Raw genomic sequence first — 16734 nt, 5'->3', positions numbered from 1 at the left:
AAAGGTACGATCTTCGGGGTTTGAGCCCCCCTGGCTATGCTATGCTAAACCTGCTGTGACACTACTGAACAAAAATGCCAAACAACTCCGCTTTGTCTCAACAAAGATGCAAGGAGTTAAAACGGGTGCAGCTATGTGAAAGCCAACCACTGCAGAAATGCAAATAAGAACAACAGTTCTGGAACCTGATGTTCGAACAGCTACTGGGAATTCAGAAGATCATACTATATGCATGAAAATAACTAGCACAATCACATATGTTTGTATGTTCATGTGTCTTGCCTCAGCAACTGAGTTCCAATGTATGCTTGATTGCATTTATTTAGCATTTGTTACAAGAGAGGCAAAAGTCCAAGATATTGCAAATCTATATTGTAAATCTACTCAGTATTGGCCAGTTAGAACACACAACTTGGTTGATTCATTTTATCAAGCTTTGTTTCACACCTCAAGGAAACTTAGCTCTTCAGTAATCTCAGTGAGCCAAACACGCAGTCCAGGTCCAGTTTTGGATATTTTTACTGGTCCCGTTAGCAATACATCATTCCAAAATACCACAAATTCCAGCTGGACACCATATCAATGAGCCTGTTGCCTTGCACCTCATCGGAGCGGCACACTCCCTGCTGGCTACCACGAAGATATCGAATAAGAAACAGGTGACTGGTTGTTCTGTGCACCTCTCAGTGTGTGTGGCCACTCCTGTTTGCTAGGGTGTCACTCCCACAAAGAAATACAACACCCCGGTGCTCCGTAAACTTTTGTCACAATCTGTTCGAATATTGATGCACAGATGGTGTGAAGAAAGCCATAGCAGCAGGGCAGTTTTCAGAAGCAGCTTTTCAACCAGATTCCAAGAGTGTGCCAAGCAGCAGGAAATACACCCAGCCAGAGGATTTCTGTTGAATTCATGCTTAAGGACCTTCACGTCTACATCATTTACTCATGAATGCAGCACTGTCATGTGACAACACATGACAGTCCATTAATGCTTTGAACATGAATGGAGCTTTACCCTCTGGTTGGGCGTGAAACAATGAATCTTTCAACAGCTCATGACCCACAGTTTGAGAAACACTGCTCTACGCATTTGTTCCAACAATAATCTGGCATCCTTCAAAAACACCATCAAACAGGACTTTTCTGCTGATACGTAGGGCGACATGCAATTACTTTTTGCTTATGTGCATTTCTCTGCTGTGCAATATCTTTGCTATTTGTTTCTTATACTTGTCATGTGTTCTTGGTAGTTCTGTTCCCCTCAAACTGTGTGGACATTTGCATTGACTGTGTCTTGGACTGTTCAACAGGGCTTGTCCAGTATCAGTGTATACTGTCATGGAATAACAATAAAAACCTGAAAACTGAAAAAAAAAAATCTGAAACACATCTGTCTGATTGATTCCTCTAACAATCTCCTCACAAATGCTCGATGAATGATAGTTCATGTAACCACTCCTCTGTCTGCATGGCACAGGATATGCACTTTGAAGATGTCGCTGTGGACAGAAACAAGCTGTAACAGACTGAGGACGTTTAGATGATGTGGTGAACCTATGAGTTTGTTGTTGCCTGGAATGGGCAATCATCGCTCAGAGGTAAAACTTATTTATGTTGACTACTGCCTCCAAAGTCTAACTATAAATTTTTTGTTCTACACTTGTCTTGGTACACTGGAGTTCACCCAAATGACTTTCTTAAGCATTTTTGCAAGAGCAGCCTTTTGGGAAGAAATAGGCAGCAAAATCTCAATTTGGAACACCAGCCTTACCGAGCAGTGTTTGTTAGTTGTTGGGGTTGTACAATGTACAGCTTGGTACAAACCTTTACGGATCACCATGGTGTCACATTTCTCCATTGGAGTGATACCCTAGCACCAAACAAGAGCAGGCACACATACTGATAGACAGTCACCCGTTTCTTATTCGATCTTTTGCTGGTAGCTGGCAGGGGACCGCTCCGATGAAGAAAAGCGCAGTGCCGTGAACTTTTGTCTCGGGCTGTACACGCTGTTGTGTTGTACTCATACAAATTCTGAACTGGATGCCACTCCTTAGAGAATATTTGTAAATTTGAAACCATTATGCCTTAATTGTCAGCTCTGATCATGAGCGAGATGGTAGGGGACCCCGGAGCATACATCCCGTTATGTCCTGGAACCTTGCCAGTCTGGAACGTTGCAGAAGAATCATCAATGCAGGTTACCCCACGCCTGACGGAACCTTATGATTTTATGGACCTTTTTCCTTTGATGATGTTCTCTGTAAAAGCACCCGATCAGTTACAAATATAATAACACTTTAAACATCCATCTTTCAATCTTTTTACCCCTGTGCCTTTAGTGACTCTTGGCTGCCTTCTGCGCATTTCTTCTCTCCATGCCTGAAAATCTGAAATCAGTAAAAATAAGCAATGTCCTCAGTTTCAACACAATCCTCATGTGTTTCGTAATTTTGTTGCTCCAGTTAAGAATACAGTATGATAAATCTGAGTAAAAACACAAATACAAAATAATAGGAATCATTAAGCACAACGAAAGATTACTGATAATTGCCGAAACCACGATATTTCTTACTCATATACAGACTTCGGTGTTAAGAAAGAACAGGTGACAATTAGACAGCCCGATTACACAGATTTTACGAACACGTCATCAGAATTAGTCCAACTTGGCACTATGGGTGTACATTACGCACCAGTCTGCCGGTTTATGCCACTGAATCATTTGCTGCCACACATGCAAAATAAGAGCGTTGAACGCGAATGGTGTGTAGCATGAGACGTACTTACCAGCTTCAGAATTGCACTCGTACGTCTTAATTCACTTGGAAGTTGTGTACCTACATTCACCTGGTGCTGCTGCTGCCTGGACTGAGAAGGTGCAGCTGAGAAAAAGTGGACTGGCACTTGTTGCATCTGTAGTAACAGAGCGGCCCATTTTACAATTTTGTACAGACGCCCTCACCTTTTGAACCGCGAGCATGAAACTCGCAGGCGTTGCTGAAATGTTCCCTCACCTGTTGAACATCGACGGACGAGCGGGACATCCAGCGAGGAACTTGAACGCAATATTTGGCAAAGTTGCTTCACCACCACAACAAATCTCATCCTCAAGCCATGCTCAAGCAGCTCAAGGGCTCAAGCAGCTCAAGGGCTCAAGCAAACAAACCGCTGTCTGCTAGCGCATGCGTACGCGAAGCGAGCAGACTGCAAGGCGGCGACAAAGAAAGACACGTGACATCACTTGTAGCGCATGCGCAGCGCAACTAATTTTCCTCTCCCGAAGGCCAAGTGCACCACGCGGGCCGAAGCGTCTGCTACTGCTTCGAAGACGCCATGCATTCTCTGGCTGCGTGATGCCCGCCGAAACGGAGGATTTGAAGGCTGTCAACGACACGACCACGATTTCTTGAGACCGCTGATACCACGAGAAGAACGAGTGCAGCAAGAAATTAACTGTATATTGTACAGCGATACCCCAGCGCTTCCCGACAGTGTGCAGCCGTGCAGCCTCTCTGACAGTTTTCACCGCACAGTTAGTCGGTTCACTGGCTAACAGATGGCGCCACAATACCACGGTCATTGCTTGTTCTCTGCTGCTGTGAGTTCTGAGATTGTACGAACACTGATCTCTATAGTATAGGCTGGATCGCGCATAGGGTGCCCGACAGCGTGGTCACCGGCCGTCATATTGGTGGGCCCAACGCGTCCTGTCGTCTGCATTGAGTTCAAGCCGGGCTGCCCGTATTTTTTAAAATTTCCTTTAAATTAAAGGGCATGTCATGCCAGTTTGTTGCAACTTTGAGTACACCTCACACGGACAGAGGAAGAGTGATAATTTTTCACAAGTAAGCTCTTTGTTTTGAGGAAAAATCTGTTTATTCGTATCGCATGCATCTGACAACTCGGACTTGCTTGCATTGCTACTTCGCTGGTGCCATTACGTACTAAGAAAGTATGCGCGGCTGCTCCTATAAATCTGAAAACCATGAATTTTCTATAAACAATGCGTTCGTGCTATATACAAATTCCCCTCATAGTCGCTCAGCTGTGCTGAAGAAGCGGATGCAGAACCTGCGCCAATATGCCAATTTGTTCCACTGTTCTTGTAATTTGTGAGGCACGGTGGAAGTAAATAAACTGCTGTGTTAACCTCGTATGTGCAGTCGCTCCTACAGCGTGTGTGATAAGTCACGCGTGTGCATGCTCTTCGTGCACAGCGCTTCGAATTTCTGTAATGAAATACGCTGAGAGCTGAACAACTGCAACGCACTCGTGACAATAACGTTATTTTAAGATGAGGAATGTGGACCCAGGTAGCACCAAAAGTTGCCGCAACGTACACAGTGTGAGCACAACGTTGTCAACAAAAAACCACTGTACCCTCAACGTTCCCTCTGAAACGTTACGAATTCAACACATGGAAACGTTGTAATGATGTTTTCCCTGAAATGTTGTGTCTAGAATTGTTCCGCAACATCGCTGCGACGTTTCACATGTGACATCTCGGAATGTCGTAAGTTTATTCAGTTTATGCTTTAAAAGACGCGTCCTTGGAACACAGAAACCGAAAAAACGTGTCGGGATTGACCTTTCACTTCCGAAGCATATCCGGTTCAGTGAGACTCATGGATTCGCGTGCCTACGGACAGACGCAGCCACATTTGCCTGGCTGTCCTTCCGTTGACCGCACCTTAAGCTTACATGAAGCATCCGCTGGACAGAAAAGGCATTTCTAGGCCGATTTCACAGTGAGAAATGCGGCTGACCTGCGTAGATGACGATCGCATGAATAGCAGACGACTCCGGGACATCGTGCGCCATGTGGCGGTACATATAATATGCAAGGCAAAAACTGCACGGATACTTTAAATTTCGTGCTTCATACTAATAATACGATTTGTAAAAGCAGGTGGCGTTTGCATACACAACTACGAGCATGTTTGTAGAACTGCCATCGCTCCTACAGGCAGTGACGAGCGCCATCACTATCACAGGCAGCTGTCATCATCATCATCATGGTCAACGGTCGTCGGACGCAGGTACACGCTGTGCTCATTGGATGAAACCGCGACAATTCGAACGTTTTCCGTTCAAAAGTAAGTTGAACTCTTGAATTTATTTATCTGGCTGTCCGTGGACCTCTCAATGAGGCGAGTAAGGCGTGCAATATCTGATGTTGGTGACAGACAGAAGCGTCGACGTATAGGCGCTTTGCAGATTTGCCTTCCGAGCAGCGCCATCTGGAGGAGTCCAACTGAAGCTTCTCAGAGCCGCCATTGTTGATGAGTCTTATAGCGCGGTAACGTTTGAGAGACGCTATAGTTGCTTCGTGGACTCGTCCCGCGCCTATCGATGTTAAAACCTTCGACTTGCTTCTACTACATGTGGCTTTTATAAGTCTGTCACGATGCCCGTGAATTGCTGTGTGCCGCTGTGCACGCAGCACGGCCGCGTCGACAAAGCCGGATGCAAGGTAAGAAATGCATTCTTGCTTTCGTGCAGCCTAAAGCATTCGCAGTAGATGTCTTGCAGCCTCGAAGTAGTACGTGGTACTTCCTACACGAGTTACAGGCATAGTAGAAGAGATGTATGCATGGCAATGACTGTATATGATGAACTTGAACCATCGTAATGTGTATGATGCGCTGCTGTGTGCCGGCGTTAGTGCAGGGATGTGCATGGTAGTGATCTAGGTTACTAGTTAACTTATGATTACGAACGGTTGCTTTATTTACCTGATTGACATAACTATCAATAAATGTGAACCTACGATTAAGTTCTCTTACATGCAGGTATCCTACCACCGTTTTCCCAAGGACGCAGACCTGCGGAAGAAGTGGATTGTTGCGATCAAGCGTGATGAAGGGCCATTTTTTGCTGTCTCCAGATGCAACTAAGGTCTGCTCCCACCACTTCCTGGAAACAGATTTCCTAGCAAATGTGGCAAATGGTCACCGGCATCTCAGCAGTTTGCTGTGCCGTCTGTGTTTTCATTTGGTGAAACAAAGCCAGCAAGAAAGCCACCTCGCCAAAGGACATCGCCACCCATGTCAGCATCAAAAAGGAGAAAGCGCGACATGGCCAGTACGCAGGAGGTTGTTGAAGGAGTTGAGAGGCAAGGCACTGCAGAGACTCAGGAGCCAAGCGAGGAGCATGGGGCAACGGAAAGCAACAAAGAGGATGAACCTATTGGGTCATTCCCGGGCACGTTGGAAGAACTGCCAACTGTTGCTGCGACAGAGTCAGTCAAAGAATGTGCATGCACGGAAAAAATAGCCCAGCTAGAGAAAGAGCTTGCAGCAGCTAAGGCATCGGAGATGGCAATGAAAGTGGAGCTCGACCACCTTGAACTCAAATTGAAGGATCAGACAAGTGAAATTAATATGCTCCGTTGTGAGCTCGCCACAGCACAGGCTAACCTGCTACAGCGTGAAGAAGTGAGTCCTTTTGGGATTGAACAGTTCAAAGAAAATGATGAAGACATTCAGTTTTACACAGGCCTTCCAAGTTATAACCACTTTCTGTCTCTACTGGAGTTTCTTGACCCAGGGGAAAATGGGAAGAATGTAAGGAGAAATGAAGGTGCAAGCAGCCTTCCAAACAGTGAACAGGCTGGCAGACCTCAAAAGGTCAGCGTGGAGAACAGACTGTTTCTTGTGCTCGTGAAGCTTAGGCTTGGTGTGTTTCACCGGCACCTTGGGCACCTATTTGGTGTGTCTGTCAGCACTGTTTCAAGAATTTTTTCGACATGGGTTGATTTTATCTACTTGCAACTGGGGCAGTTGCCACTTTGTCTCTCACGACAGGCAGTGGACGAGAGCATGCCACTTGCCTTTCAGGACATGTACCCATCAACACGTGTCATTTTGGACGCCACAGAAATTAAATGTGACGTGCCCACATCATTTGTCACGCAGTCAGGACTCTACTCTCATTACAAGTCTGCACACACATTCAAGGGGCTTGTTGGCATTTCTCCAAATGGAACGGTCACTTTTGTTTCTGAACTGTTCACAGGAAGTACGTCAGACAGAGAGTGTGTGCTGAAAAGTGGCTTTTTGAGGCTGCCGTTCGATGTGGGTGATTCTATAATGGCAGACAAAGGATTTAGGATAGCTGACCTGCTACACAGCAAAGGCGTGGCACTGAACATTCCACCTTTCCTTGTGCGTGACCAGTTCACCCCAGAAGAGGTGCAGGAAACACAAAACATTGCTGCACTGCGAATACATGTGGAGAGAAGAATTCAACGAATCAAGGGATACCATGTATTTGACCGCCCAATTCCAATTTCCCTGGTGCCACTGGCAAATCAGATGTGGACAATATGTACCATCCTTACCAATTTTCAAGCACCACTTCTAAAGGATGTGTGTTGTGGAGACTAAACGGCTGTGTTGGTAAGGACTTCTTTTGTAAGTGGGCATAGTACTATGTTAGAATTGACCAGAAGTGAAGTGTGCGGAACAAAAGTGATCAGTTAACTGATGAAGGAAACATGTGAACAGCTAAACAGTAGCAAAAACATTTATTGACATTTCTACTCATCAAGAGTCTTAAGCGGTAGTACCCTTCATCCATTGCAGTTATGACGTAGAAGAGGCCCGTGTAGTGCCTTCCAAGTATGGCAGCAAAGTTCGAAATAAAAATTGTCGAGCACTTCTCGAATGCCTTCCCACTCGCTGGGATTAAACCTCACCCTTTCTATAAGAATAAAGTCTTTTCCATAAACAACAAAGTCACCCCAACTCATACCTGAGACACCCATCTGTCCAGCCAACTGAAAGTAGTATTGGTGGTCTCGCTTCAGTTCTGGCACACTGTCATTCACACGGCAGCAAAAGTCTAGCCCTGCGAGGTCACAAGCCTGGTGCTCACGTAGCGAATATGGACACTTAATCTCAACCACACCATAGGAGCCCTCAACTGGATCGCATATGACACGGTCTGGTGATGCCCCAAGCCATGGAAAGCGGGGGTTAACGAGGAGTCCACAACCACTGACCACAGCATTGTGGCCCATCTTGTGTAGCACTTCTCCATACCGTTGTGCGGCTAGCGGTTCGTTAGAGATTCCATACCTGCAAAACATGTACAAATTCAGATAGGTGTCAGTTGCAGGGGCAAATTTTATTTTATCAAAGCAGTGAGCAAATTATGAGAGTATTTTAAGGTTATGTACATTATTTCTAAGTAAGCAAAAATAAAGCCAAATTATAAACAAATGAATCATTACTTGATTGCAGGTACTCTGGAGAGGTCCTTCTGACTTGTGAAGTTTTGGAGCCCTTTCAGGGTCCACTCTCTGCGCTTCAAGACAACACCAAACTGCGAAGATGTCACACGGTGCATCCTCTCGTGGTGCCACATCGAGCTTTTAGACTGTTGCCGGGTGTCTTTTTCAAGAGCCCCTGCTGCTTCACGTGTTTTCAGTAGCTTCTGGAACACAGACACCATGCAATGTTTGTAATAAATAATTGTGAAACATGCAAGTATTCTGGAGAAATTAGTGCTTCATGTGCCAATTTGCTTGAAGCTATGAAATATTAAAGTTACCTGCACAACAAGGCTTTCCCTGAGGCAAGGGAAAAGTGGAGGGTCCCAAGCTGTGGCAGTTTCAAAAAATTTAATGGGTGGGATGGTCGTTGTGGTTTGGCAAGCAGAAACGATACCAGACACTAGTGCATCAAAATTTTGTGGTAAAATTGACTGCTGGTAGCTCAGGGGTGATAGGACTGATGCCGAGCCAAATCTCGTTTTTGTGTGCTCATGTGCAGGTGTCATTAGAAGGGCCTTTGCAAACTGATTTTCAGGGTCAATTGAGAGCAAGCGAGTTGCAAGCATTTGCTTTGTATTTTCTTGTTCGTGCTCGTCTCTAGGGTACACACGCCGCTCCCTAGGTCTCGCAACTTTTGGAAGGACTGCACCACCCTCTTTCACCTTCCTCCAATCGACGGATTGAATGGAGGTGCCTGTTATCTTTTTGCCACGAGGAACCCTCCACTGTTGTGGTAAATCTGTACATGAAAGTTGGTTCGGTGCCTCTGAAAACCCCTTTGACTGCAGGAGCAATAGTGTTTTCAGTACCCCTACAAGGTGATTGCAGGCCACTTTCCCAACAGGGCAGTCACAGTTCCCATCAGTGATCCCACTGTCCTTGTCCAATGCAATCATGATGCTGTACGGCGGTGCATTCTTCTTCTTACTTCGGGAGCACGCTGCCTTGACGAAGACAAGCCCGTTGCATGAAATAAGTTACAATCTTTAATTAAACTTAGCTGCAAACAATCATTTGCTGTGGAATCTTTGCTAGCATTAACAAAGCAGAGGACAATAAAGAGCCTTACGATTGTGTTCCCCCTCCCCCTCATTAAACGTGCTCTGCTACATAAAAGTGATTGCAAGCAGGAGTCTTTTTCACACGTAATTAGGCGATGTAAATATCTACTTAGCGCAGCCAAGAACACTTCAAGCAGAGGCTTACGCAGGATAAGCCAGGAAAAAGCAATATGAGCTACTTTACCTTCTTTGACAAGTGTTCATCTTCAGTGAACTGAGGTCGACGTACGATTCCACGTGAAAGTTGTATCCACGATCAAAACTCCTCTCGGTGCCCGATCTGCGGACATAGAAGTCTCGGATGCTTTTGTGGGACAACGTCGGTATGACGGAAAGGTCCCTGCTCCATCCCGTTATTGGGAAAACAGCATTCTGCAAAGGTCGCAAAGGTAGTGGACACGCCATCGCGACACCAAAACTGCTCGCACCACTGCGTTGGGTTGTGAGTGAAGCGTCTCGAGTACACCATTCATCCACAATGGCGGCATCTGCACAGTGTTGCTCGAATTCCCGAGGCTACCACAGTGTTGCCGACCACATTTTGCAACTGGCCTATAGCCGAAAACGTGCGTTCGCATCTCGCGTCTGTGCTCAGTGATACACATGAGGACAGTTCAGACAGTTTCTTCGATGAGGAACAACGTGACAGGGCTGACGACGTTGGTGCAGCACTCCTAGAATCGACACGTTCGCCTGCGTGTACTGATTCCGATGAAAGTTTTGATGCATCGGGTGACGTGCTTTTTGGCGCCAGTGGTACCGGCTCACATCTCCTTCTGCCCGAGGGAGCCATCTTGAATCTGGAAGCGCAGTCGGATGATGTGCACGCTGAGGAGTCAAATTCATCTGTAGCACAGAGCTCGGAACTACAGGGCGCTCAGTTGCGTAGTAAGCTCCGTAGGTGGGCCCTGGAGACAAAGAACTGCGCGTCGCACGTGACGAAGCTCCTGAAGGTTTTAAAACCGTATCACCCGGAGCTGCCGGTCGACGCACGGACACTGCTGCACACTGTGAGGGTTACTGATGCGAAAAAAATGGGCACCGGTTTGTACATTTATTTTGGTGTGACCCTTTCGTTGCTAAGTCTCGCCTCAGAAGGATGTTTCTCGGACGGATGCAGGACAATCACGTTGTCAGTGAATATCGACGGGCTGCCTATATGCCGAAGCTCGAGATCTCAATTTTGGCCAATACTTGTTCTGGTGAAGGAGAGCGCAGCGAAGAAGCCATTGGTAGCCGCGTTATACGTTGGAAACAGCAAGCCTGAAAGTGTTACGGATTACCTCAAGGACTTTGTCGAGGAGATGACTGCGTTAACTACCGAAGGACTGGTGTATGGCGATGTGAGGTACCGTGTGAAAATCAACGCCTTTATTTGTGATGCCCCAGCGAGGGCGTACGTGAAATGTATAAAGGGGCACAATGCCCCTCTCGGATGTGAGAAATGTACTGTGCATGGTACGTACTCCACAGAGCACAGGAAGGTGCTGTTTCTTGATACAGACTGCCCTCTCCGCACGGACGAAAGCTTTGTTAGGCAGGATCAACCAGGTCATCACCACAGCACATCGCCCTTGCTTCCACTGAACATTGGCCTTGTTAGCCAATTCCCAGTTGAATACATGCACCTGGTGTGCCTTGGAGTAATGAGAAGGCTCCTTGTAAGTTATTGGGCTGGCAGCAAGCCCTCTCCTTGCAAGCTACCTGTTCAGTGCAGGACAGATATCTCGGAAAGCTTAACAAGTTTCCGGCCACGAACTCCATGTGACATCAACCGTCAGCCCAGTGCCCTTACTGAGTATTGGAAGTATTGGAGTATTGGAAAGCTACAGAATTTCGGAATTTCCTGCTGTATTTTGGTCCCGTCGCACTGAAAAATCGCATGCGGAGGCACTTGTACGATCACTTCATGATGTTCAGCACTGCCATGACTATCTTGGCCAGTCCGCTGTTTTCCACGACACACTGGGCTCTAGCAGAGCGCCTGTTGACGCAGTTCGTTCGTGCAGCTGGAGCTTTGTATGGCGAAGGAATTTACGTTTACAGTGTTCATTCCCTCGTGCACTTGGCTGAAGACGTCCGCCTATAGGGACCTGTGGACAACTTTGCAGCCTTTCCGTTTGAAAGCTTTCTCGGTCACCTCAAAAGGCTTCTAAGATCTCGGGCTCTTCCATTGCAACAGGTCATCAGACTGCTCTCAGAAGCTGAACCAACGCGCCCAGCAGAACCAAGCCAGGAGAACCAAATCCAGCTGTTGAACGAGCACAGTAGGGGGCCGTCACCAGACGGTTTTGAAGGTACCCAATATGACACCCTTATTATCAAGAAAATGTTCCTTTCTCTCCAACCATCTGACTACTGCGTGCAAGTCAAGGACGGCAACATTGTCATCATAAAAAAACATTCTTCAGGAACATGGTACTGTGATGATATGTGGAAGATTCTTCCTAACGTTGCAAGATTTCTTCAGAAGCACATTACCATCATCAGAACTAGACATATACAAAGCTGCAAGACTGTCTGCAAACATATCTCTGTGGAGGGTCGAGGACATTCAGCATAAATGCATCTGCCTACCGTACGGCCGCCGTGGGTGTTGTGCAGTATTTCCTTTGCTGCATCTTCGACCTCCTGAGATGCCTTAGTACATGACGCACGCATGCTGCAGTTGTATATACTGTAAATATTTAATGAACCTGAGAGGCTCAGTGCATGAACCAAAGGTAAGAGTAGTCCTGCGCTGTTCATGTCCATTATATATCTTTATGGCAGTTTACTGAATCTGCTGTTCTGATTGCAGGTTCCCAGCATGTATGGTATCGTGCATTACACTGAGAGAAACAATGTTGCTGCAATTCCCCGTGAGTGGATATCCAATGGAACCTCAGCATGGCCGCCCTTCAAGAGTACTGAAAAAATCACAAAGGCCATCAAGCACAGGTTAGCTCCAGGGCCAAACTGGCCTCGATACAGGTGCAGAGTGCTTTCCTATGCAGGTAAGTTCACCCGACATGACAGAGCTGTACTCATTTGGGAAATGTGAATTACATAGTTCCTGTTTTTATCACCACTTGCCCCTGAGTAAACATCAATCACCTTTTGGCTCAAACCGGTGGGAAAGGGGCTGACACATTGGCAAGGTGGATTGATTTGAGACCGTCTGACATAACTCACCAATTTCAGTCACAACCTGAATAATCAATTCCCACTGACTATGTACTATACAGGGTGTCTTCTTTAGGCAATAGAGGTTTTTTGTAATAAAAAAATATTCTGTATATAAGTCCCAAGTAAAACACTGAATTGGTCATTCGGAAGCATATTCGACATGATATGGCCTGAGACCGTTTGAACCAATGGACTGGCGAACTACCTTCTTGCGAATTTTGCAACCTCCTTAAGCAATTCAGGAGAGGACAATCTGCCCCCCCCCCCCTTTCAGCCGCCCCGTATCCACCCATAACGGTATACCGCCAAATTGTTATTCATGTAGACACATACGAGGAAGCGAAGAAGAAAGAGAGAAAGGCTGAAGAAATGTCGGACCTCACAACTGATGAAGAGACTGCCCAGAAACGAACAAAAAGGATACCCCAACGGCTGCTGTCGTCCTCAGAGGATGATACCACAGATGAAGTGGAAATTGATTACTTCAGTGACACCGTGGCTGGAGGATCAACTGCTGCCTTTGTCAGACCTCCACCGCCAAGAAAGCTTGCGTGTCGAGACCTTCAGCCTACTCCACCACAAGCTACATACCGTGAACAGCTGACATCACAGCCGGCATCACAACTGCATGTTGCCCGCAGAGATGATCCTCATGATGAGTGCAGAGGTGAGGTGAATACTAATGCATCAGATTTGGTGGCAGCACATGGTGCATCTTAGAATAGTCTGTCTGTCTTGTTACGCCGCAGCCGCCACCTGAAGACCAGCTTAGTTGTGTCTCTTGCCATTAACAGTACAGACAAAAGCATCATTTTCACTGTCATCGGATGATTTTACAAGCAATAATTTGCATCCATTGCACGGCATACAGTACCGTAGAAAAAGCACACCAGGTCTCAATATAGTTGTTTTCAAATGCACTTTTCTCTTTCACCAGCATTGCAGATCAAACTGTTGGACCTTTTGGAACGTGTGTCAACGAAGCTGGATGACCAGATGAAGATTCTGAAGCATTTGCGCACGGATCCTACTTCATCAGTTTCTGGGGATACTGAGGCTTTAATTGCGCTTCTTCCTGTGACCTCTCAAACAGCACTTCAGGAGCTCGAGCGTTTGCTGGAGTGCCCCCAGAAAAAAACTGCGCTGGTAACTTATCCACACTGTGCATGCTGGCTTGCTGTAAACTTTGCACTTGGGGGTGCATGCAGTTTACAGAAGTGTGATGAAAAGACATGTTTCGTTCTTTCTCACAATGACTAACCCAGCCAGTCAGACCCTGAAGTTCTCATGATTTCCTAATTTATGTATTTTCAAACTCAGTGGGTAAAAATCTGGCAAATCACTGGATGCGAACAATTCATGAAAATTCAGGTGGAAAAATTATCATTACACTTAATTCAAGAAGAAATCAGGATCTATGGTAGAAGTAATGTTTGCCATAAGGAGCTTTAAAAGTACCAGAAGTTGAGGTAAACTGCATATTTTGTGAAAGATTAGTATGTTGTAGACTTGAGGCACCATACTTGGGTGCGGTCTTATGGCCAGTAATTGGGTTTAAACCTTAATGGGGGAGCCTCATTTCCGGGAAAAATAGAGTCAAACCCCATAACTTCGGCGTCTGAGTATCATCCATGGGTGATTGTGGGACAGAGTGTCACAACTGCACTGTCCCACCTAACGTGTAAGAAAGACAAGAAATACTTACAAGGCTAAGCATTGCCACACTTATCTTTGTGGGGACAACTAATTTCTTGAGTTTTGTACTAGGAATTGCCAAGAAAGGCTCACTTTTCGTCTACAAAAGCAGAACGCACTTCGTGGTTTGCCCAAATGTACCACAAATTATGCTGAGTTGGATGCCTTGGATGTCTATGACATGGATTGCCAAAGTAGGTCACGCGTTACTGCGCATTATCCAGCACGCTGCATATTCCGAGGTTGACCAGATTTTATCACCTGGCCGCCTGGTTTCAGCTACAGTTCTCAGCATGCCGGGAAATATGGGATTTCCCCGCATGCCGGATAATGCGCGGTGATGCGGAAAGTATATCTAAAAATAATGTAGCATGAGATAAAGCCTTTCATGTGAGTGTGCGTATCGCTGAAGTTTTCCATAATGGTTGCGGTCTTTGCATCTCCTTCCATTCATCCACCTTACACTATACCTTTTCAGACCATGCAACTTTCTTTAATTGGCGGTTCGTCACTAAAGGATGCTGTGCGCCACATCATGAATCGATGCGTGGATGACAACATTGCCAGCTGCTACTCCATGACGGGCAGAAAGGGGAAGTTGCCATTTTCGGGATTTAGGCTGCTGTCTGTCATTATTGGTATGCTGCCCCCATTTCCAGTCTTGCATAACACACTTTGGGCCTGGGCCCGTGTGCATAAAACTTTGAGCATGTACTTGTTCTCATTCTCAGTAGCTTTGGTAGTGCTTAGTGCATGTGCGGTTAGCGCGCACATAATGCGCTGGCAAAGGTATTGAGAATGAGAACGAGTACTTGGGACTCATTGGGATAGCCGCGCACCTTCCTTTTGATAAACTTGCATATCCCCCCCCCCCCCCCCAGTCATTCTAGGTTAGATCAGGTTCAGTCGGAATAGCTGAATTTTCCAGAGTTTTTGAAAAAAAAAGTTGGTTGCTTGCCCTCACAAGTTCACGTTTTATTCCACTTCAGGTTTGCCTTGATATGTTACCATTCCGACCAAATTATTTCCTGCTCTTTTCCATGCAGTATTGCCATATTCAGCTCTGTAGTTTGCCTCACTGTCATTATTGTTCACAGGAGCACTCCGCAAGTCCTTCCCCTCGGCAACAGACGTGTCCATAAACGGCCTTATTGCTGATTGGTTGAGGCACGCCCCAACTCGTATAAAGAGACGGTATGTGGCATCCCTTGCTTATGGAAGAGAAATCTTCTACATGGGACTGTGTACCTTGGGCCAGTCATGTTGAAACACACGTACAGCTTGCATCAAAAGTCCGCGAAACACGTGAACTCCGCATTTACATCCTCCCAGCCATACCAACGGCCATTGTGGATTGCTTGTTGAACAGAACCCTTGGAATAATTCAACTCAAGGATTCCGTTCAACAAGCGTTTCCCAAGGGCCGTTAGTGCGTCTCGGAGGGTGTAAATGAAGAGTTCCCGTGTTCCGCGGACTTTTGATGGAAGCTGTACCTGTTCACCTTTGTTAAACGTAGCAAATCTTCAAGGCTATGTTGTGCATTGTGCCGTAATGTTAGGCCCAACAAGGAACGTGCACTTATGCCTCCGCTGTAAAGTGAGTGTTTTGTACGACCTGCGCCGAGGCTCCATGGAACACGGAAACTCCGCATCTACATTGTCCTAGCTGCACCAACGACCCTTGAGGAATGCTTGTTGAACCGAACCCTAGTGTTCAACAAGCGCTCCGCAAGGTTCGTTGCTGCGTCTGGGAGAATATAAATGCAGATTGCCGATGTTCTGTGGACCTTTGGTATAAGCTGTACACTGCTGCCCTGCAAACGCAATGACGGTACTCAGACCTGGCTTGTGTGTGCCCTGCTAGATATTCGGCATCATGAGAACTTCCCTTCATGTTCTTACTTCAGTTTTGCAATACTTCCATGTGTACAAGGTGGTTACTTTAACTACAGTAATGCCGATCTAATGGCTCGCATTGCAGAAGCGACGCAAATTTGTCCTGTCCTGTGTACAAAATGGCCATTGCTGACAGACGGAATGCTTAGATGCTTTTTTGTTTGCTTTTCAATTTATAGGCACCACGAAGACGACCCAGCGGCATAGAGCCCACCTCAGTCCAAGCATACAAGCAAGCTGCTGTTCATACTATTTTGCTACAACGAAGCACACAAGACTGTGATATTCTGTTCTTCATAAGTTATTAAATATTTGCCTACTACGATTTGCCTACCCCTGACCACTACTACAAACCAGCCGAGGGCATGGTATTGCTTTAGAGATATGACAGAAGACAGCCCACTTAATAGTGGGCATTTGACTATGAGGTTTTTGAAATTCCATGTTGGGCACCACATAAAGGGGCCAGTGTGTGTCCTGCACAAAGTTCATGCAGAATTCCCAACATTTCTCAGGATTGTTTCGGGGGAAGTCCCAGGAAAAATTGGGCACAACATGGCAACCTTTCCATCTTTGTCATGGCCTGGGCAGCTGCCAGCGACCGAGTACCTTAGCTTACTGAACGGCTTTTGTT

At 46.3% G+C, this 16734-nt stretch overlaps 2 protein-coding genes across 2 annotated transcripts; one reads left to right on the top strand and one right to left on the bottom strand.

Moving 5' to 3' along the window:
• Nucleotides 1–6080: 6080 nt before the first annotated feature.
• On the top strand, nt 6081–7391 carry LOC135392506 (uncharacterized). Its single transcript, XM_064623213.1, has one exon. The coding sequence runs from the start codon at nt 6081–6083 to the stop codon at nt 7389–7391; it is 1311 nt and encodes a 436-aa protein (XP_064479283.1).
• A 123-nt stretch (nt 7392–7514) lies between these two features.
• On the bottom strand, nt 7515–9238 carry LOC135393299 (uncharacterized). Its single transcript, XM_064623774.1, has 3 exons — nt 9091–9238; nt 8240–8442; nt 7515–8084 (listed from the first exon to the last, which is right to left on the bottom strand). The coding sequence occupies exons 1-3, from the start codon at nt 9175–9177 to the stop codon at nt 7577–7579; spliced, it is 798 nt and encodes a 265-aa protein (XP_064479844.1). The 5' UTR covers nt 9178–9238; the 3' UTR covers nt 7515–7576.
• Nucleotides 9239–16734: the final 7496 nt, after the last annotated feature.

Source organism: Ornithodoros turicata, chromosome 4 (assembly GCF_037126465.1).
Source record: "Ornithodoros turicata isolate Travis chromosome 4, ASM3712646v1, whole genome shotgun sequence".
In the NCBI taxonomy this organism is placed as follows: Eukaryota; Metazoa; Arthropoda; class Arachnida; order Ixodida; family Argasidae; genus Ornithodoros; species Ornithodoros turicata.
The sequence above is the reverse complement of the archived record's forward strand: the minus strand, read 5'-3'. Positions and strand labels throughout refer to the sequence as shown.

What these genes read in the sequence shown, in the direction of transcription:
- LOC135392506 (XM_064623213.1), top strand. Translation starts at nt 6,081, where the DNA reads ATGGCCAGTACGCAGGAGGTTGTTGAAGGAGTTGAGAGGCAAGGCACT.
- LOC135393299 (XM_064623774.1), bottom strand. Translation starts at nt 9,177, where the DNA reads ATGATTGCATTGGACAAGGACAGTGGGATCACTGATGGGAACTGTGAC. An exon ending in CCTGCAATCACCTTGTAGGG is followed by an intron (nt 8,443 to 9,090) that starts GTACTGAAAACA and finishes TCTGTGTTCCAG; the next exon opens with AAGCTACTGAAAACACGTGA. An exon ending in TCCAGAGTACCTGCAATCAA is followed by an intron (nt 8,085 to 8,239) that starts GTAATGATTCAT and finishes CATGTTTTGCAG; the next exon opens with GTATGGAATCTCTAACGAAC.